The 15,590-nt window shown below is 44.9% G+C and overlaps 1 protein-coding gene across 1 annotated transcript; it reads left to right on the forward strand.

Annotated features, from left to right (window-relative positions):
* The first annotated feature begins 5,782 nt into the window (after window positions 1-5,782).
* Window positions 5,783-14,610, forward strand: LOC135824543 (protein HEG homolog 1-like). Its single transcript, XM_065337276.1, has 6 exons — window positions 5,783-6,189; window positions 7,063-7,251; window positions 7,550-7,681; window positions 10,951-11,064; window positions 11,541-11,812; window positions 13,222-14,610. The coding sequence occupies exons 1-6, from the start codon at window positions 6,087-6,089 to the stop codon at window positions 13,654-13,656; spliced, it is 1,245 nt and encodes a 414-aa protein (XP_065193348.1). The 5' UTR covers window positions 5,783-6,086; the 3' UTR covers window positions 13,657-14,610.
* Window positions 14,611-15,590: the final 980 nt, after the last annotated feature.

The following is a 15,590-nucleotide window of genomic DNA, read 5'->3' on the forward strand; positions in this document are numbered from 1 at the left end:
ATTTGTGGCAGGTTTCATCTTTGCTGGCTTCTGGTTCTTTGCTTTTTGCTGGATGATCGGTTACTGGATGATGTGCTATGACTTCGAGATGATCTTCAATGCCAGCCGAGCACGTCCGACTCACTGGACTCATGCCGACATCATCAACTGTTCGTGCTGTGGTCTGCAAGCGTCGTGTGGTCTCGTCGGATCAAATGAAAAAAATATTACTACCCTTCACTTTGTGCATTTTCGCCATTGTTGTCTATGTCTGTGTGTGTTTGCCAGTAAATGTGGAGCAAGAACCAAAGTATTCACTGACTGTATACTACTAAATTGCAATCCCAGTGACGGGCAGTCACGTATAACTCTTATCCTTGTGTCCCTTTCTCGTAGGCCTTTTAAATGGGAATCAGATATAGCGAAACAAGTGTGTGAGAACCGCGAGGGTGTTTTTTTTTATACTTCCTCTCTCTTCTGCATCCGGATACTATAACTATAGGTCCTGATTGATGTTTAGAAGAGAATGTCGAACTACATTCGTTGATTCGTTGAATCCTATTATGGTGTTGATACCCCATTGACCTAACACTAGTATAATTATGGTGCTAAACTGTGCAAATGTACACGAATCCCTGAATGCCTGAAAAAAAAGGAGAATGGAAAAAATTATTACATTCCTATTCTTTTTTTGCCGTCATCAAGGCGGTAGACTGTGTCGTAATACCCTCGACCGTACCAGTCCCGTTCCGCACCGTACAATCAAAGACAGGCTGGCCGCAATGCATATTCGAATAGGGCTTTCAAATACAAGATCATAACGTGCAGCAACTAATAATATATTAATACTTGCAAGAATAAGTATGTATGCAAAGTATATCGGGGGATGCATGCAGGGCGATAGTGCGGGTTCGAATCCCAGGTTTTGTGTAAAACAAAAAGTAGAAATTTATAAGATTTTATACCATCCCTATGCTTTTTTGTCTAGGTCATCAAGGCAAAAAAGCATAGTGTAGGGCCCTGAGCTTCCAAGCTCTCTCTTTTTCCTTCGTTGGTTATTCATCTAATTTCTTGAAATAGAAATGCACGTTATTTTTATCAGTCAAAATAAACGCTGTTGATTATCGCTCTACGCGCTTTCTCAACGACTGCTAAGAATGCTTTGTTGCTTTGGACACGCGTTGGTTCCATTCGTCCTGCGCATGCAACACAAACCGAAAACACGTTTTACATTTCGTTTTCATCGTGGTGTGTACCTTTTTTTCCTTCGGCTGGAACGTTGCATGTTATGGCTACATCCGGAAAGTGCGAAAAATGGTTCGAAAAGTCCTAGAGAACATCCATCGCAGGAAGAAGCTTTCCTGTGCAAATCTGTAGAGCGGTTTACGGGTGAAAGTTGCCCTCGCTCATAGGCAGGTCCGATATAAGGATTTTTTTACTGCATTACTAAGAGCGAAACCTCTCTAATGTGTCCTGCTGTCGTGGTGATAAGATGCAAATCCCTTCTTTAAAATTGCAGGGGAACTTCACCCACAAATCAAAACTTCATGGTCCGTAGAGTTTTGGACGCTGAGTCGAATTGAAGGTCCTACTTCGATCCAACCAAGAGTTCTTGAGATATATCAGTTTGAAATTGTCCTTTTCGGGTCCGTGCCGTGACGAAACTAATCAGTGACGTCATTGATACTTGACTTCCCTCATATGCGAATATATTTTGCATACTCGGTCAGTGCGTCCTTGAATATTTCCCTCCAGATTGGGAACTGCCAGCGATATTATGCCACTGCAAAATTCAGATTCAACCCTATGATCGAGGCAAGGAATGCAGGAAGCAATACCAGTGTCTTACTTGTAACATACCAATGTATAACGAACATGAGCATTTCGAAAACACATTAAAGCCTCAGCAGCAACATAAGCCTTACCGTCAAGAAGGTGAACTCGCGTTCTTCGCACACTGTGGGCAAGGGCAAGGAGATACAAATGGATCTAAATGCGAATACAATCAGCACACGTTTCCGTAAATGAGAGGGTGAGCATAAGCAAATGAATCAAATAGTAAAGGAAACTGGTCAACTCAGAGATCACCTGTCATTGAGGGGGCCTCGGCAGCGAAAAAGCTAAATTAAAAAAAAGAAGCTAAATTTAGAAAAGAGATCCTGTCACCTTTTCCAATATTTATTACATTACACCTAAAATCAGCACACTCAGTTTCGTAAAATGAAAGAGTCAACACAAGGAAATGAATCAAAGGAATCCGGTTAACTCACCTGTCATTGAGTAATTTAACCAGCCTCCCCGAATTCAAGCATTCTCTCTATCAGCATTTTCGCCGATATATTCATTACACTGGCGGTGTACCAACTCTGTAATTACCAGATTTTGTATGCCTCGATCTATTTCCTTAGCCTGTCCTTGATTAACTGTTCCCTCTACATGAAGTTGTCATTTCATTCTTCTTGCAGGAGATCCCCTTGACAGGCCCAAAGGCTTTGGGAAATCCTTAAATATAATAAAATACCAAAAAAATCTGTTACAGGAGGTCTCAGCAGCACCATCGAAATAAGCCAGTACAGGAGACAAAAGAATTCAAGCGCTTTGAAACACATTCTTGCAAGCTTTTAGCTTTACTCTCATGTTTCTGTAGCTGTGCTGGAACTGCTCTATTTCGCCTTCAAGTCAAGCGCTTTGCAACACATTCCTGCTTGCTTATAGCTTTACGCCCATGTTTCTGTAGCTGTGCTGGAACTGCTCTATTTCGTCGCCACTATTTACCATTAGCCATGTCCCCCTCCATCCTCCACCACCCTACACAGTGGGTCCATTGGTTTTAGGCGTCTGCCTGTTTTGGTTTCTCCACTATAAATAAAAGAATACTAAAATATCCGAAACGGCTCATGCAAGAGCAGTTCCAAAGAAAGAAGTTCCTCCTGCATGTACATCCGAAAAGGCTGCAACAAAATGTCTAACATGCACACTTACACGGCCGCGCCGGCCACGCGATGGTAGGAGCCATGGAGTACGGAGTAGCTCCATGGTCCAGGTACTTGTAGGTACCGATCACCTTACGTAGAAACTTACGTAGACAACGTGTCTTAATAGCGGTGTCGTTAAGTCTTACCTCGTGAACACAATAATAGAAAAGCTGACAGGATCGCTTTTCTAAATCAAGAAAACAAACACTGGGTGATCCTGAAAATGAGTAGCCCGTACCTTCCAATAGCTTGGCCAGTTCTTCATCCCGTCACATGTGAGTGCGAGTGTGCGGGTTGTTGTTGTTGTTGTTGTTGTTGTTGTTGTTGTTGTTGTTGTTGTTGTTGTTGTTGTTGTTGTTGTTGTTGTTGTTGTTGTTGTTGTTGTTGTTGTTGTTGTTGTTGTTGTTGTTGTTGTTGTTGTTGTTGTTGTTGTTGTTGTTGTTGTTGTTGTTGTTGTTGTTGTTGTTGTTGTTTTTGTTGTTTGTTGTTGTTGTTGTTGTTGTTGTTGTTGTTGTTGTTGTTGTTGTTGTTGTTGTTGTTGTTTTTGTTGTTTGTTGTTGTTGTTGTTGTTGTTGTTGTTGTTGTTCTTGTTGTTGTTGTTGTTGTTTTATTTTCCTTCATCAGATTTACAGGCAAAGATGCCTTCTCAGTGTGTGAGATGGAGTGCGAGTGTGCGTGCCAACTATAACTACATTGTACATCTGCACATGTACATTGTATTCTGGCTTTGGAGAGGAAAGTCTTGCGCATAACAACTTAGTACTCGCGAGGTTTGACTTTGGCGACTAAGAACGTTTCACTGACAGTCTCAACTGCTGTTATCGTTCAACATAATTATTGCGGAAGTCTTGCACATGAAAACTTAGTACTCGCGTGGTTTAACTTTGGCGACATATCACGATTCACTGACAGTACCAGTTGTTGATAGTTTTCAACTTAATTATTGAAATCCCCACACTCTGGGTTCACAGGGGTTTCTACCTACCAAAATTTATGCTATAAATGTTGAAGACAAGGATACTAACAGAATGAATTCTAAACACATAATCACGCTTGTGTTGAACCTAAATATACCAGGGGATAAGAAACCAACAGTGGGCGGATGCCATATTTTGCCACGATCAATCAATAGGTCACCTCTTTGCTGCATGTTGAACAAAGTCGTGTTCTGCTCTCAACCCCGACAGCGCACCTGTATTCACTCAGATAGTGCGACGCCAAGGTATAACAGCGACACGGGTTCAGAAACATTCAAAGACCCAACAACCACATGTTGCTTCAATACCGATGAAGCGCAAATCGGCAAACTTCCAACTTCAATTGCACAGAATGATGACGAGCAAAGTCAGACCAGAATTAATAAGACATACCGGTCTTACTGCAACTCGACCGTGCAGCGAAACACACCTCCCATCTTGGAAGTCTCAAAGGTATAACATGAGGGAAGCTAAGCGAAGACGAGTTGTTCGACACAGAAACGTCGTTTCCCTACTAAATGCAACTATTTGAATGGTGAATATCTCCAGCAGTGTAGCATCGAGGTTTCTTGGCACTATTCACTTCATGTGACACTCAGTCGGTGACCGAGGGGCGATGTGACACTTACGTTTTGCGTGGGCTCGAGTTATTGACATGAAGAACTCCAGGAACTGACAGATCTTCGACATGTCTGCGTCAGTGCCAGGCAAGGCAGTGAGAGCTTGCAGTCAGAGGGTGGATATAATGCTGAGCCCATACAGGCATTGTGATTGTATATACCGGTATCCATGAACTCTATAACTGTGACCTATTTCTTCTTCTTTAGTTGTCAGACAGACAAACGGATTGGTCTGGTAATAAAACCAAGAGTATTAACAGACCAATCCAGGTTGGCAAAGGTTGGCAGGTACGGTTTTTACTCATGATGTTAAACCAGTTTGTGACTACATGTCGTGGTCTCAGGGAGATGGCATCATATCGCATGGCAGACCAAACAGTTGACGGGATATCAAAATCCCCAGTGGCGCTGGATCAATCAGTTATTTTGTCAGACACTTGCATACAGCGCGATAGACACGGTGTGTCAGGCACTGGTGTGCAGCGCGAGAGATATGATGTGTCTCAAGCACTGGCGTGCAGCGCTGGCGGGGATGAGAGCAGAACACGACTGTGTGGAACATGCAGCAAAGAGGCGACCAATTGATTGATCTTGGCAAAATATGGCGTCCGCCCACTGTTGGCTTCTTATCCCCTGGTATATTTAGGTTGAAGACAAGCGTGATTATGTGTTTAGAATTCATTCTGTTAGTTTCCTTGTCTTCAACATTTATAGCATACATTTTGGTAGGTAGAAACCCCTGTGAACCCATAGTGTGGGGATTTCAATAATATAAAAGTTGAAAACTATCAACAATTGGGACTGTCAGTGAATCGTGATGATATGTCGCCAAAGTTAAACCACGCGAGTACTAAGTTTTCATGTGCAAGACTTCCGCAATAATTATGTTGAACGATAACAACAATTGAGACTGTCAGTGAAACGTTCTTAGTCGCCAAAGTCAAACCTCGCGAGTACTAAGTTGTTATGCGCAAGACTTTCCTGTCCAAAGCCAGAATACAATGTACATGTACAGCTGTACAGCTTATATTATGTAGTTATAGTTGGCACTCATACTCGCACTGAATCTCACAAGCACACTCGCACACGCATGGACTGGAGAACTGGCCTAGATCATGGAAGGTACATGTATTAGTATTACGCTACTACTTTTCAGGAACACCCAGTGCTTGTTTTCTTGATTTACTGTACATAGTATTCCCGCACATGATTCATCTCTCGAGGGAACAGTATTCAGCGAACTGCGCTCTGCTGGCATATTGGAGAGCAGGGATTGCGCTATAAAAGCACGCCTCGTTGCTTCACCTGTTGTCAGAATCCACGAGAAAGCCGATTGCTTGTGATTTCCTGCTTCTGTTACTTCAAGGTTAATATAAAGCATCATTGAGGACTGTGCATTACTACTAGGCTGATTACTGCAGAGTTCGCTGCAAGTTGTTTGTAATTTTTGTTGAAGTGCAAGAAATTCATAGCGCAGCGTATCCATATGACCACAAAGAACTGCCAAGCAGCAAACAGAAGATCACTGTTAAGTCATGTCGCCACAGGCCTTCTTGTCAACCATCCTGTTGCTACTGGCAACGGCGGTATTCAGCTTGGCCAATCCGTTACCAATGGCTGGCGGTGTGCAGTCAGCCGGTAAGTGAAATACTCCTTTACTTCTGTTCAAAAACATAATAATATCGTTATGTCCGTTGTGCTGAGAGCAATTTCTGCCATACTCAAATGTTTCAGTGGACAAGTGCGGGCATGGCAAAGTGTTCCTCAGTTGCTTGCAACATGTATCAATGTCTAAGAGTACAATACTCTCAGTCGCCGAAGAACCTGGGGGGGGGGGGTCAGCCTCCTAGCCTAGACCATTCTTGCATTCATAATTTTAACACAGTCTATGCAGAGTTGAGTCACCGTGTACACATTGGTATGCAGTGCCTGGTGGAATTTGAGGCTGGTCATTTTTCGGCGCCCGACAGTATTGTGTCTTTTTTCCCACCTTCCAACCCGGCAAATATTGAGATTTTGATAAAAACAATTCAAAGCCTCTTAATTTTTTTGTAATACTTCTAAATATAAGAATAATAATATATTTCTTTAACACAAAACGAGCTCGGTGCAGCACTAATCACGGGAGGGGAAACCGACCCTCCGCCATCGCCAACTCACGAAGCATTGACAGTATCGTGTCATTTTGTCGCCCGTTAACAGCCGCACACAAAAAAACAGCCAATCTCAATCCTGTACTACAAAAACACACGTAAATTTACGTGTAGTACAACAGGATTGAGATTGGCTGGTTTGTTGTGTGCGGCACTAACGTGCGACAAAAGGACACACAATACCGTCGGGCGCCGAACAATAACCAGCCTAAAATTCCACCAAGCACAGCATACCAACGTGAATCCTTCATTATTAGTCGCAATTCTTGGTGCCTGAGATGAATTCATGGTGAGATTTGGTGCGGTGCCCGTTGTTAGCAGTTTCTGTTCTTTTTTTCTTTGTTGCGTTGTGATAAAGGTAATGGCAGCTGCATGGTTCTTTGGATGCTCCAGTCCGGTGTAGAACTGGCGATGGCCGATAAGTACGAAGGCGTGTTCAAGACCATTGGAATGACGGAAACCAAGCTGGTGGAGCTGGACACAAGTGTGCTGGCTTTCCTGATGGGAATGACCGAGTCGCATGCCACTATGCTGAAGTCCTGCTTGAGTAAGAACAACAGCTAGAGTCAGGTTGCATGATACAGCATGATGCAGTACTGCTACATATCGGGAGAGGGGTTGGGATGGGATGAGAATACCAGTACTGTCCTCTGAGAATGCATCCATGTTTTGATTGTCCGGTGTCCGCAGAGCTTTTGCCAAACAACGCGGTTTCCCTAAGTTTTGGTTGACGACATTATGACCTGTGCGCGTGTCACACATACAAAAACAAAAGTCAAAGACACAAGTCGTGGGTATGAACATGTTCTTTTAGTGTTGTTATGCAACTGTGTTGGGTGATACAGATGGTACCAATCCGCTTTGCGCTGATTCGTTCGACCCGTGCAACACTGAGGGAGAGTGTGCGTTCAACACCGACAGTCGTTCATACATGTGCCAATGCCAGCCAGGCAGAACAGGACACTATTGCGAGAATGGTAAGTTTAACAACTTTTAGAACGAGGTATGTCTCGTTGTCCAGGAAACGACCAATCAGCGACATTCCCGCCAAGGGCCTTATCAGAGTTTAAAGCCCGCTCAATCGTTATTTTACTACTCTTGATGACGCGTCGAGGGCCTTGGATTAGTTTAAAGCCCGCTGAATATACTCTAAACTGGTGCGTACAACTACCTGTATGCATTATAGTACGGTGCAGGTAATACAGCTAGCGTGTGTTGAAGAAGAAAATGAGCGGAAACGTACTATGCTGTGAAACACGCATGCGGCATGATCAGGGCAAATGACAGCTGAAAAGAAAAGGAAAGCAAACAAACACACACACACACGCACACACACACACACACACACACACACACACACACACACACACAACAACAACAAGTGCCATACGCATGAATGTTAACGGCCAACGCCAAGGCCGACACCATCGCAAATTGCCAGCCCACCGAGACGACGACGTGAACCGCGGAGACGAAGGTCGACAGCCCGGAAAACAGCAAACTGATGGTGGATCCGCACCCAGGACATGACGTTGCTGTAGGACTTGTCCCACCTGGAGGCAAGGCGCATAGCAAGTCGCCGTTGATACGCACGGTACTCTGTGTGCAGTGCACCATCAGTTGAGCAGACCAGCGGGGTGAAGGATGCTCGCAGCTCCTCTGCGGCCGCCTTGTACTTTCTCTTCTTGGAAGAGGCGGCACTGTTGGATACGGCGTTCCAAGAGAGGTTCGAGCGGACATAGCTGGGTGCGTCGGCATCCACGATGCGGTTGTCAAAGTACGCCACCCTGTCTCCTTCCCAAACTCCCCGGACCAGCCAATCCGCCTGCAGTGTGGGGCGGTTGTTGCCATCCTGCACAGGTACCATCACCGGCTCGACAGCCACACCTCCCCATGCAACGTCTGCCAGCCGGGCATCGAAGTCGCGGACATCGTTGTGCCCGCGCTTGATGAGCCCACCCTTCATGCAATCCAGACCATGCTGTAGAGAGAAAGCAGCTCCACAGCCATCGCAATGCGACGGGAGAGCGTTCGGCTCCTGGCCATAGCGAATGGCCAACTGATCGCGGAACTGGACCGCCGACATGTCATAACCTTCCTGCTTGAGAGGAAGCACGGTCAACCAGCCGGAAGCGTTGCCATCAACGATGCGGTTGAGGGTCCGCTGTTGGCGACGCGGAAGCGCAGCTCGGAGGGCTTTACTACGTTCCGTCATCTGCAGGTCTCGAGCACGGCTGACCTCGCTGGTGACTTGACGGCACTGGCTGATGTGGTGAGCCATGTCGACCGGTGCACCGGTGCAAATGGCAGCCTGCAGAATCTCAGTGGCGCGCTTCGATGTGGCATGAGCATCAGGGGCTGACGTAACGGGATTGGCCAGGCCGAGACCTCCCACTTTGGCTGGAAGGGCCAACAGATCTTGCTGAACGTCAAGAACCTCACGACCTAGCAAGCTGGGGGCGAATACGTGCCGGATAGTGTCCCGCAGGGGAGTATACTCGGTCTCGTTGCCTTCCAACACACGCTGGAGGTAGGTCCACTCGCACGAGAGGGATCTCGTAAACGCGGAGTGTGCTGACTGCGGGTACGCCTTTGCTGCCTTGGCAAGACAGTTGACACCATCGACCCAATCACTCACTCTGCTACGGACAAAGGAAGAGACTCCCTCTGGATCACCAATGTAGCTACCCAGGAAGCGACCGGAGGTGGTGACTTGCACGTTTAGATTGCCGAAGATTGTCTTGGCGGCCTCCACATGATGGGGCTTGACGATCACGATGGATTTCGAGGGCTCGGCGAAGTACCCAAACGCTGGACCCTGCTCGAGGAGGGAGAGGAACCACTCCTTGATTCGCAGCAACCTCCCGAGGCACGACGAGTCGTCTGCGTACCAATTCTGGATGTGATGACTTGGATCCTTGAGACGCTCGATGAGGGGCTGTATGCCGATAGCATACATGAGCATGGCTAATGGGCAGCCTTGGGTTGTTCCTTCGCGGCTGAGGATGGCATGGGTGCCGGCGCCATTTGGGTCTTTCAGAACTACCACTGGGAAGCCCCGATAGCAGTTGAAGAGGAACGGTGCAGGTAATGAACTCTGCATAAAATGTACGGTGTACTACTAAAAGCTACGCAATTCAGAAGTGTGTACGGTTTTTGCCTCCCGTATTCTTTCATCTGTACGAATTTCCTTTGTCAACAGCTTGTGGAAACATATAAAAACCGAAGATCAAAGTCATAAGAGGTATCGACAAGGAGCCCTCAAAGCCCCTAAATAGCTCCACAAGCTATGAATAAGAATGTAGCTCGCAATAAGAGCCCAGCATTTCATTTGCTGCTTTTCTACTTTTAGTAGTCCTAAGTGGTGCTGAGTTACCATAACTAAACAGAAGAAAATATTCTTTCCTACCACACCAAGTCTCTCTGCACACAAACAACAAAACTACCCAATATAATGGTACACAAGCATAATGGAAGTGAGATAATGCATGTAACCTCGTTCTAAAATAGTTAGTGCATGGCAGGGAGGGTCTTATGGCTTGTTTGTTCCCTTCAGGGTAGCCCTCGGGCCTACGGCCCTCAGGCTAACCTGTCGGGCACTAACAAGCCATAAGGCCCTCCCTGCCATGCACTAACCTATAATTAAAACATAAATGAAACTAAAAATTAGTGTTGATGCAAGTATGCATGATTTTCTGGACTCTACGGGTCACTTCAGCCAGAATGCCAAGTTCTAGCATTATATTCTTGGCACGCTGCCGTTCTGGTAACTTATTCGTGACGTTGGTTGTGTGTTCAGCACTTTAGTCACCAGCTAGATTTTATTCTTATCATCAGATTGCCAGAACTATTGCTGTAACTCCGAGTCTAATATTTTTGGCAACTTCCCACCTGCACCTGACTCATACGCTATGGCTCCCTTCAGTAAATCGCACCCTGCATCCTCTCTGTCTCTCTCTGTATGTCTGTCTGTCTGTCTGTCTCTCTCTTTCTCTTTCTCTCTCTCCTCAAGTGACTACCTTGTGATTCCAGGTGCACTGGCAGAAAAGCAACGAGCGAAAACTATTATCGTCTGCAATGACAATCCTCTTGTAGATTATCAAACCCACATAATTATAGCGGTGGTCCTGGTTTTTAATTTGTTTTTCGCAGCTGGTGGAGACTGTTCAATGTCCCAAACACACTCTACTCTATTGAGTAGTAATACATATACAGTGTATCTCATTTGTCTACTAACGTTTTGCAGAGATTGACGAGTGTGCCAGCGAGCCGTGTCAGAATGACGGGAGTTGCGTCGACGCATTCAATAGTTTTTCGTGTAACTGCTCAGTTGGTCACACGGGCGACGTATGTCAAACGCGTAAGTATGCCCCCGCCTTGTGCTCAATGTCATGCGAAACAATTCTGTAAATTAATCGCTGAGCACACATGGATTCATTTCACCGACAATAACAAATTTCCTTTGTGCAGTAGAAGATTTTACGGGGTGTCGCTTAGTGACGTGACCCGGTTACGTCACTGACATGCCTTCATTCCCTCTCATTATACCCATTCAGCTTCTGTTGAACTAACTTACTTGCAATAGACCTACATAACAATAAGATAAAACCTTCCAGTCACAAGTTGAATGCATACGAATTACGAAGATCCAATCGAGAAACGTGATGAGTGCATGTGAATACCTACATGTACACTTAATCCAGTCATAATGGTCCCGGACGCGGGATAAGTGCATAAGACTACTTGCACCTGATCCGGTCACGTGTCAGACTTAGATTTAGTATTAAAAGTGTTTATGCTGATACGACATTTTGTGTTACTACTGACTCCCTACAGGTTGGCTGACACTGGCAGTATTTGAAGCGTTGAATGCAAACGTCGCTATCCTTGAGTCGCAATTAGCTGAGGCGAACCGCACCATCCGGGCGAGCCTGAATGCAAACGTCGGCATCCTTGGGTCGCAATTAGCTGAGGCGAACCGCACGATCCGGGCGAGCCTGAATGCAAACGTCGGCATCCTTGAGTCGCAATTAGCGGAAGCGAACCGGACCATCCGGGCGAGCGCAAATCGCATAAACAAGTTGGAAGGCCCTGTTTCTACATTGCAAGTATGTTAGTGTTTCACTGCACTCATGCATCACAGGTAGTAAAAAGAAAAAAAGGACATAATTATGGATACGAGTTAAGAGTAACTGTCCATAACTGTAACCAGACACAATTATATTCAGTAAAGTCAGAAAGTGAAACCACTGTGCACAAAACTGACAGTTTTCTGAAACATTCGACATCCTGACACCTAGCTTCAACACATCTCCGTAGCGCTAACCAACAGCCTTCCAACTAGGAATGTTCAAGGTTAAGGAGAGACGAAAGCATTCCTGGCATAGTCTAGGGTCGACTGAATAATAGACAAGTAGAATGTTCGCTTTGCATCATTTGTTAAATTTCTACGGCCATGTCGGAAAGCAGCAACTTTAGCAAAAACTGAGTTACACAATTTCTGGACCTGTGGCTAGAAGGTGAGATGGTCGTCTATCAATAAACTACGGTATTTGGCACTGCTCCTAGGTGTAAGGGCCCTTCCGTTACAGGTCAGGGGCCGTGGTAACTGCGCTCATGTAAATCTGGTGAGCATAAAAAGTGATGTAACATGAAAGCGGGAGTTTATAGGTCAGTTGTATGATAGAATAGGGATTGTATAGAAGAAGCTACAACTACTGTTGAATCAAAAGAATGACATAATATACAATTCTAATGTGCGCGGACACGAAACAGGCGACTGACAGTATGATGCTAATATTAATACTTAAAAGTATACGCAATCTTCGGACAGAACTGTCTTGTCCTTTGTTGACTCATCAGCGCAGCATAGAGGAAATGAGGCCGAGCCTAATAGCAAATGAAAAATAAAATGTCCAAAGCCAGAAACCAGGTCCGAATGTACCTTGTCAGACTGCTCAAACTGACAAGTCAGTGAGCCCTGCATGACGCAAACAGCGAAGGCACTACTCCACAAAAAGAGTGCTCAACTGCTACAAGAGCAGGAGCGAAATAATATACCTTTATACAAAAGAAAAAAGACCCACGGAACTACAAGTTACGCTATCATGTCTACTACCACTACCAGTTACTAAACTATCATTTAATGCGGTAACATAACTACTACATTGTACGGGCAACATGAATTGCACATAATATAATTATGTTTCATCAAACAAATTCAAATTCAATAAACTCCTTTAAAATATAAAATCAATTTAGATGCTAGTAAATAAATTGGAACACAAAATAAAAAGTAAAAATCAATTGGAATACAAAAAACTACTACTAAAATTTATGGACTACAGCATGCTACTTCGAAGTATTGTTTTGTGGGAATTGAGGGGGCGGGGACACAGATGGGAGGCATTGTCTGATGATCATTGGATGACTTAGACTCTTGTGATATTTTTGGATTGTTCCTGAGGTTCGACCTGTTCTGGGTCTTGCATTTGTTTCTGTACGTATTCTCCTCAAGGTGTTACAACAGTGCAATCCAGCATCACTCGGGTTCGCTTATACAACTCAACTCAGATATACAAGCGGAAATATCCAACTGGCTAGCCTCCGATTCACGAAGAAACGGGAATCCACACTTCTACGGATCACTTACTCAACCAGTGTTGGAACTTACGGAAAGAATACAGGCTCTCTGTGGTACGCCAAAGTTGACGGTCAAGAGTGCACTCAGCCGTCACGTATAAGTATTGCTCATTTCCGACAAAATTACGTTCAAGTGCATATCCCTGGCTATTTGGAGGGTCTTTGCAGAGCGACAAGTGCGGGACCAATCAAGCAAGGCAGTCACGTGATCACAATTCACACGGGACAAATCGGGGGGATCGAACATAACGCTTTTTCGGGCTTTGCGGTACCATCTCTTCTGCAAGTCAAAGAGATCTGCGACCAATAAGGAACGTTCGTTATACTGGCGACGTTAGATCTGATCAGTAATTTCCTTCGCTCTCTCTCTCTCTCCATCTTGGATGTTTCATAACTATACATGAATTTGTACATATAAATATACATGTACCTGTTGTTGGTTGACAGCATGTAACAAGTCGGAGACCACCGTGTTCGGAAACAGTGACCTTAATACAACCATCCGCGGTTGGTAGAGCCCCGGTCTTTACGCCCATCTGAACCGCATGGGTCTTAGACCCGGTTCTGACCTTCTTTATTCTAGCGGACTTGTCTTAGTTTTCTTCTTGTTGTACCGTCAGTCGTGTATTCGGTGTTCGCTCTTGGACGTCTTCTTGATACTCAGTCTTCGTAAAATGTGTAGCTTCTGTTCTGAATTGTTATTCTTCTTCATCTTTTTATACAGTGCTCGTTTTCCAACTGCTACCTCTTCTATGTAGTATCCGTCTATACACATGTTGTATCCCTAGTATCAGCTGCCATGCACACTACTGGCTTTCCATTTATCTCACATGCTTGCTTGTTCCACCCGTCGCACCATTGAATGCATGGACTGCTGCTTGGGTACTGGCCGCCCCTTAAAGGCTTTGCTCCATTCAGCCTTGCCACCATTGCTTTCATGTAATCGGCTGTACTTCGTTCACTGATCTGTTTCGTCACGTACCGGTACATGTAGCCAAACCTTTGATCTGTTGTTTGCAGTACGCTATACAACTCTCTCTTTCAACCGCCTTCCATTTATCCACCTTTCTTTTCCGCTTAACCCCCTTCTTTGCCATTCTCCTGTCCACGTATAAATGTACCAACTATGAACTTTCTTCTTCCTTCCCACTGCTCTGTTACGCATTGTCCCTCCCGCCGTATACCTCTAAAAGCTTGCCTTTGTTTCCTTAGTTCATAGTTAATTCTACCAACTAAGCTCCAGGTTTGTACCGGAGTAAGTTCACTACTCTCGTTCTGTTTCCTTCCTTAGGTTGCTACACCGGGTGTGCACCGAAGATATTTCGATATCATAAATAATAATATACATGTACATAGCAGACTCAGCGGAGGACGTTCAGGTTGGTTGTAACTCTGAGTTTCATCAGACAACTGATCTTTTATAATTATTATGACTTAAGTGGGGAGCCAAGGATAAATTAAGAAGAAACGAGGACCAAGGAACTACAAGTTACGCAGTAGTACAGGGGCCAATTCAAAACCAAATTCATGCCTTGACACATGTTGATTAACATGGATTTTTCGGTGTCATTTGATAGATAATGTCTTCAAGAGCATCTTCGCCAAGTATGGTGTGTCCAATCGCGTCCAAAGGTCCCGAAATCACCCTCGATAGGAATACAAAATTGCCGAAAAAGCTAAGTTCTCATCGGATATATTCAAGCATTTTCAAGACTATCTCGGTACTATATCGACTGGACCTGGAGGTTTTTCCCCTTTTAGGTGCCAGGAGCTAGAGTAACACCTTACATACACAGAAGGCGAACCGACGCGTACACGGATTTTGTGCGAGTGTTGGAAACATTGAGCATCAAGTAGTACTAGTGTACATTGTGGTTGTGATTATACCAGAACGGTGTTACCTCATTTGGACATTTTCTTCAAAGTTTTGCATTGACTCGCTGGCGCTATTGCTGTCGGAACGTCCACGAATGGATCGATGCTGAGTATTAGTTCAGCAGAACCTTCATTACATATTGGCTCCCCGGAAAAGTAGGCATTATTCCAACAAGGAGCAGCACAACAATTATGTATGGAAAGCAGGGGAAAAGTCATCATAGCTTGCCAAGCCAGTTGAAACTACTCATAGGACGACTCTACTACCGTGGAAAGTTTTACCTGGTTTACTTCATCGGGCTGGAATGAAGGCATTTACTTTGTGAGTACTGCTGCACAGGATGTGTTTCTGTAGGCGGGCATTAGATT

This window comes from Sycon ciliatum, chromosome 9, assembly GCF_964019385.1.
Source record: "Sycon ciliatum chromosome 9, ocSycCili1.1, whole genome shotgun sequence".
Classification (NCBI taxonomy): domain Eukaryota; kingdom Metazoa; phylum Porifera; class Calcarea; order Leucosolenida; family Sycettidae; genus Sycon; species Sycon ciliatum.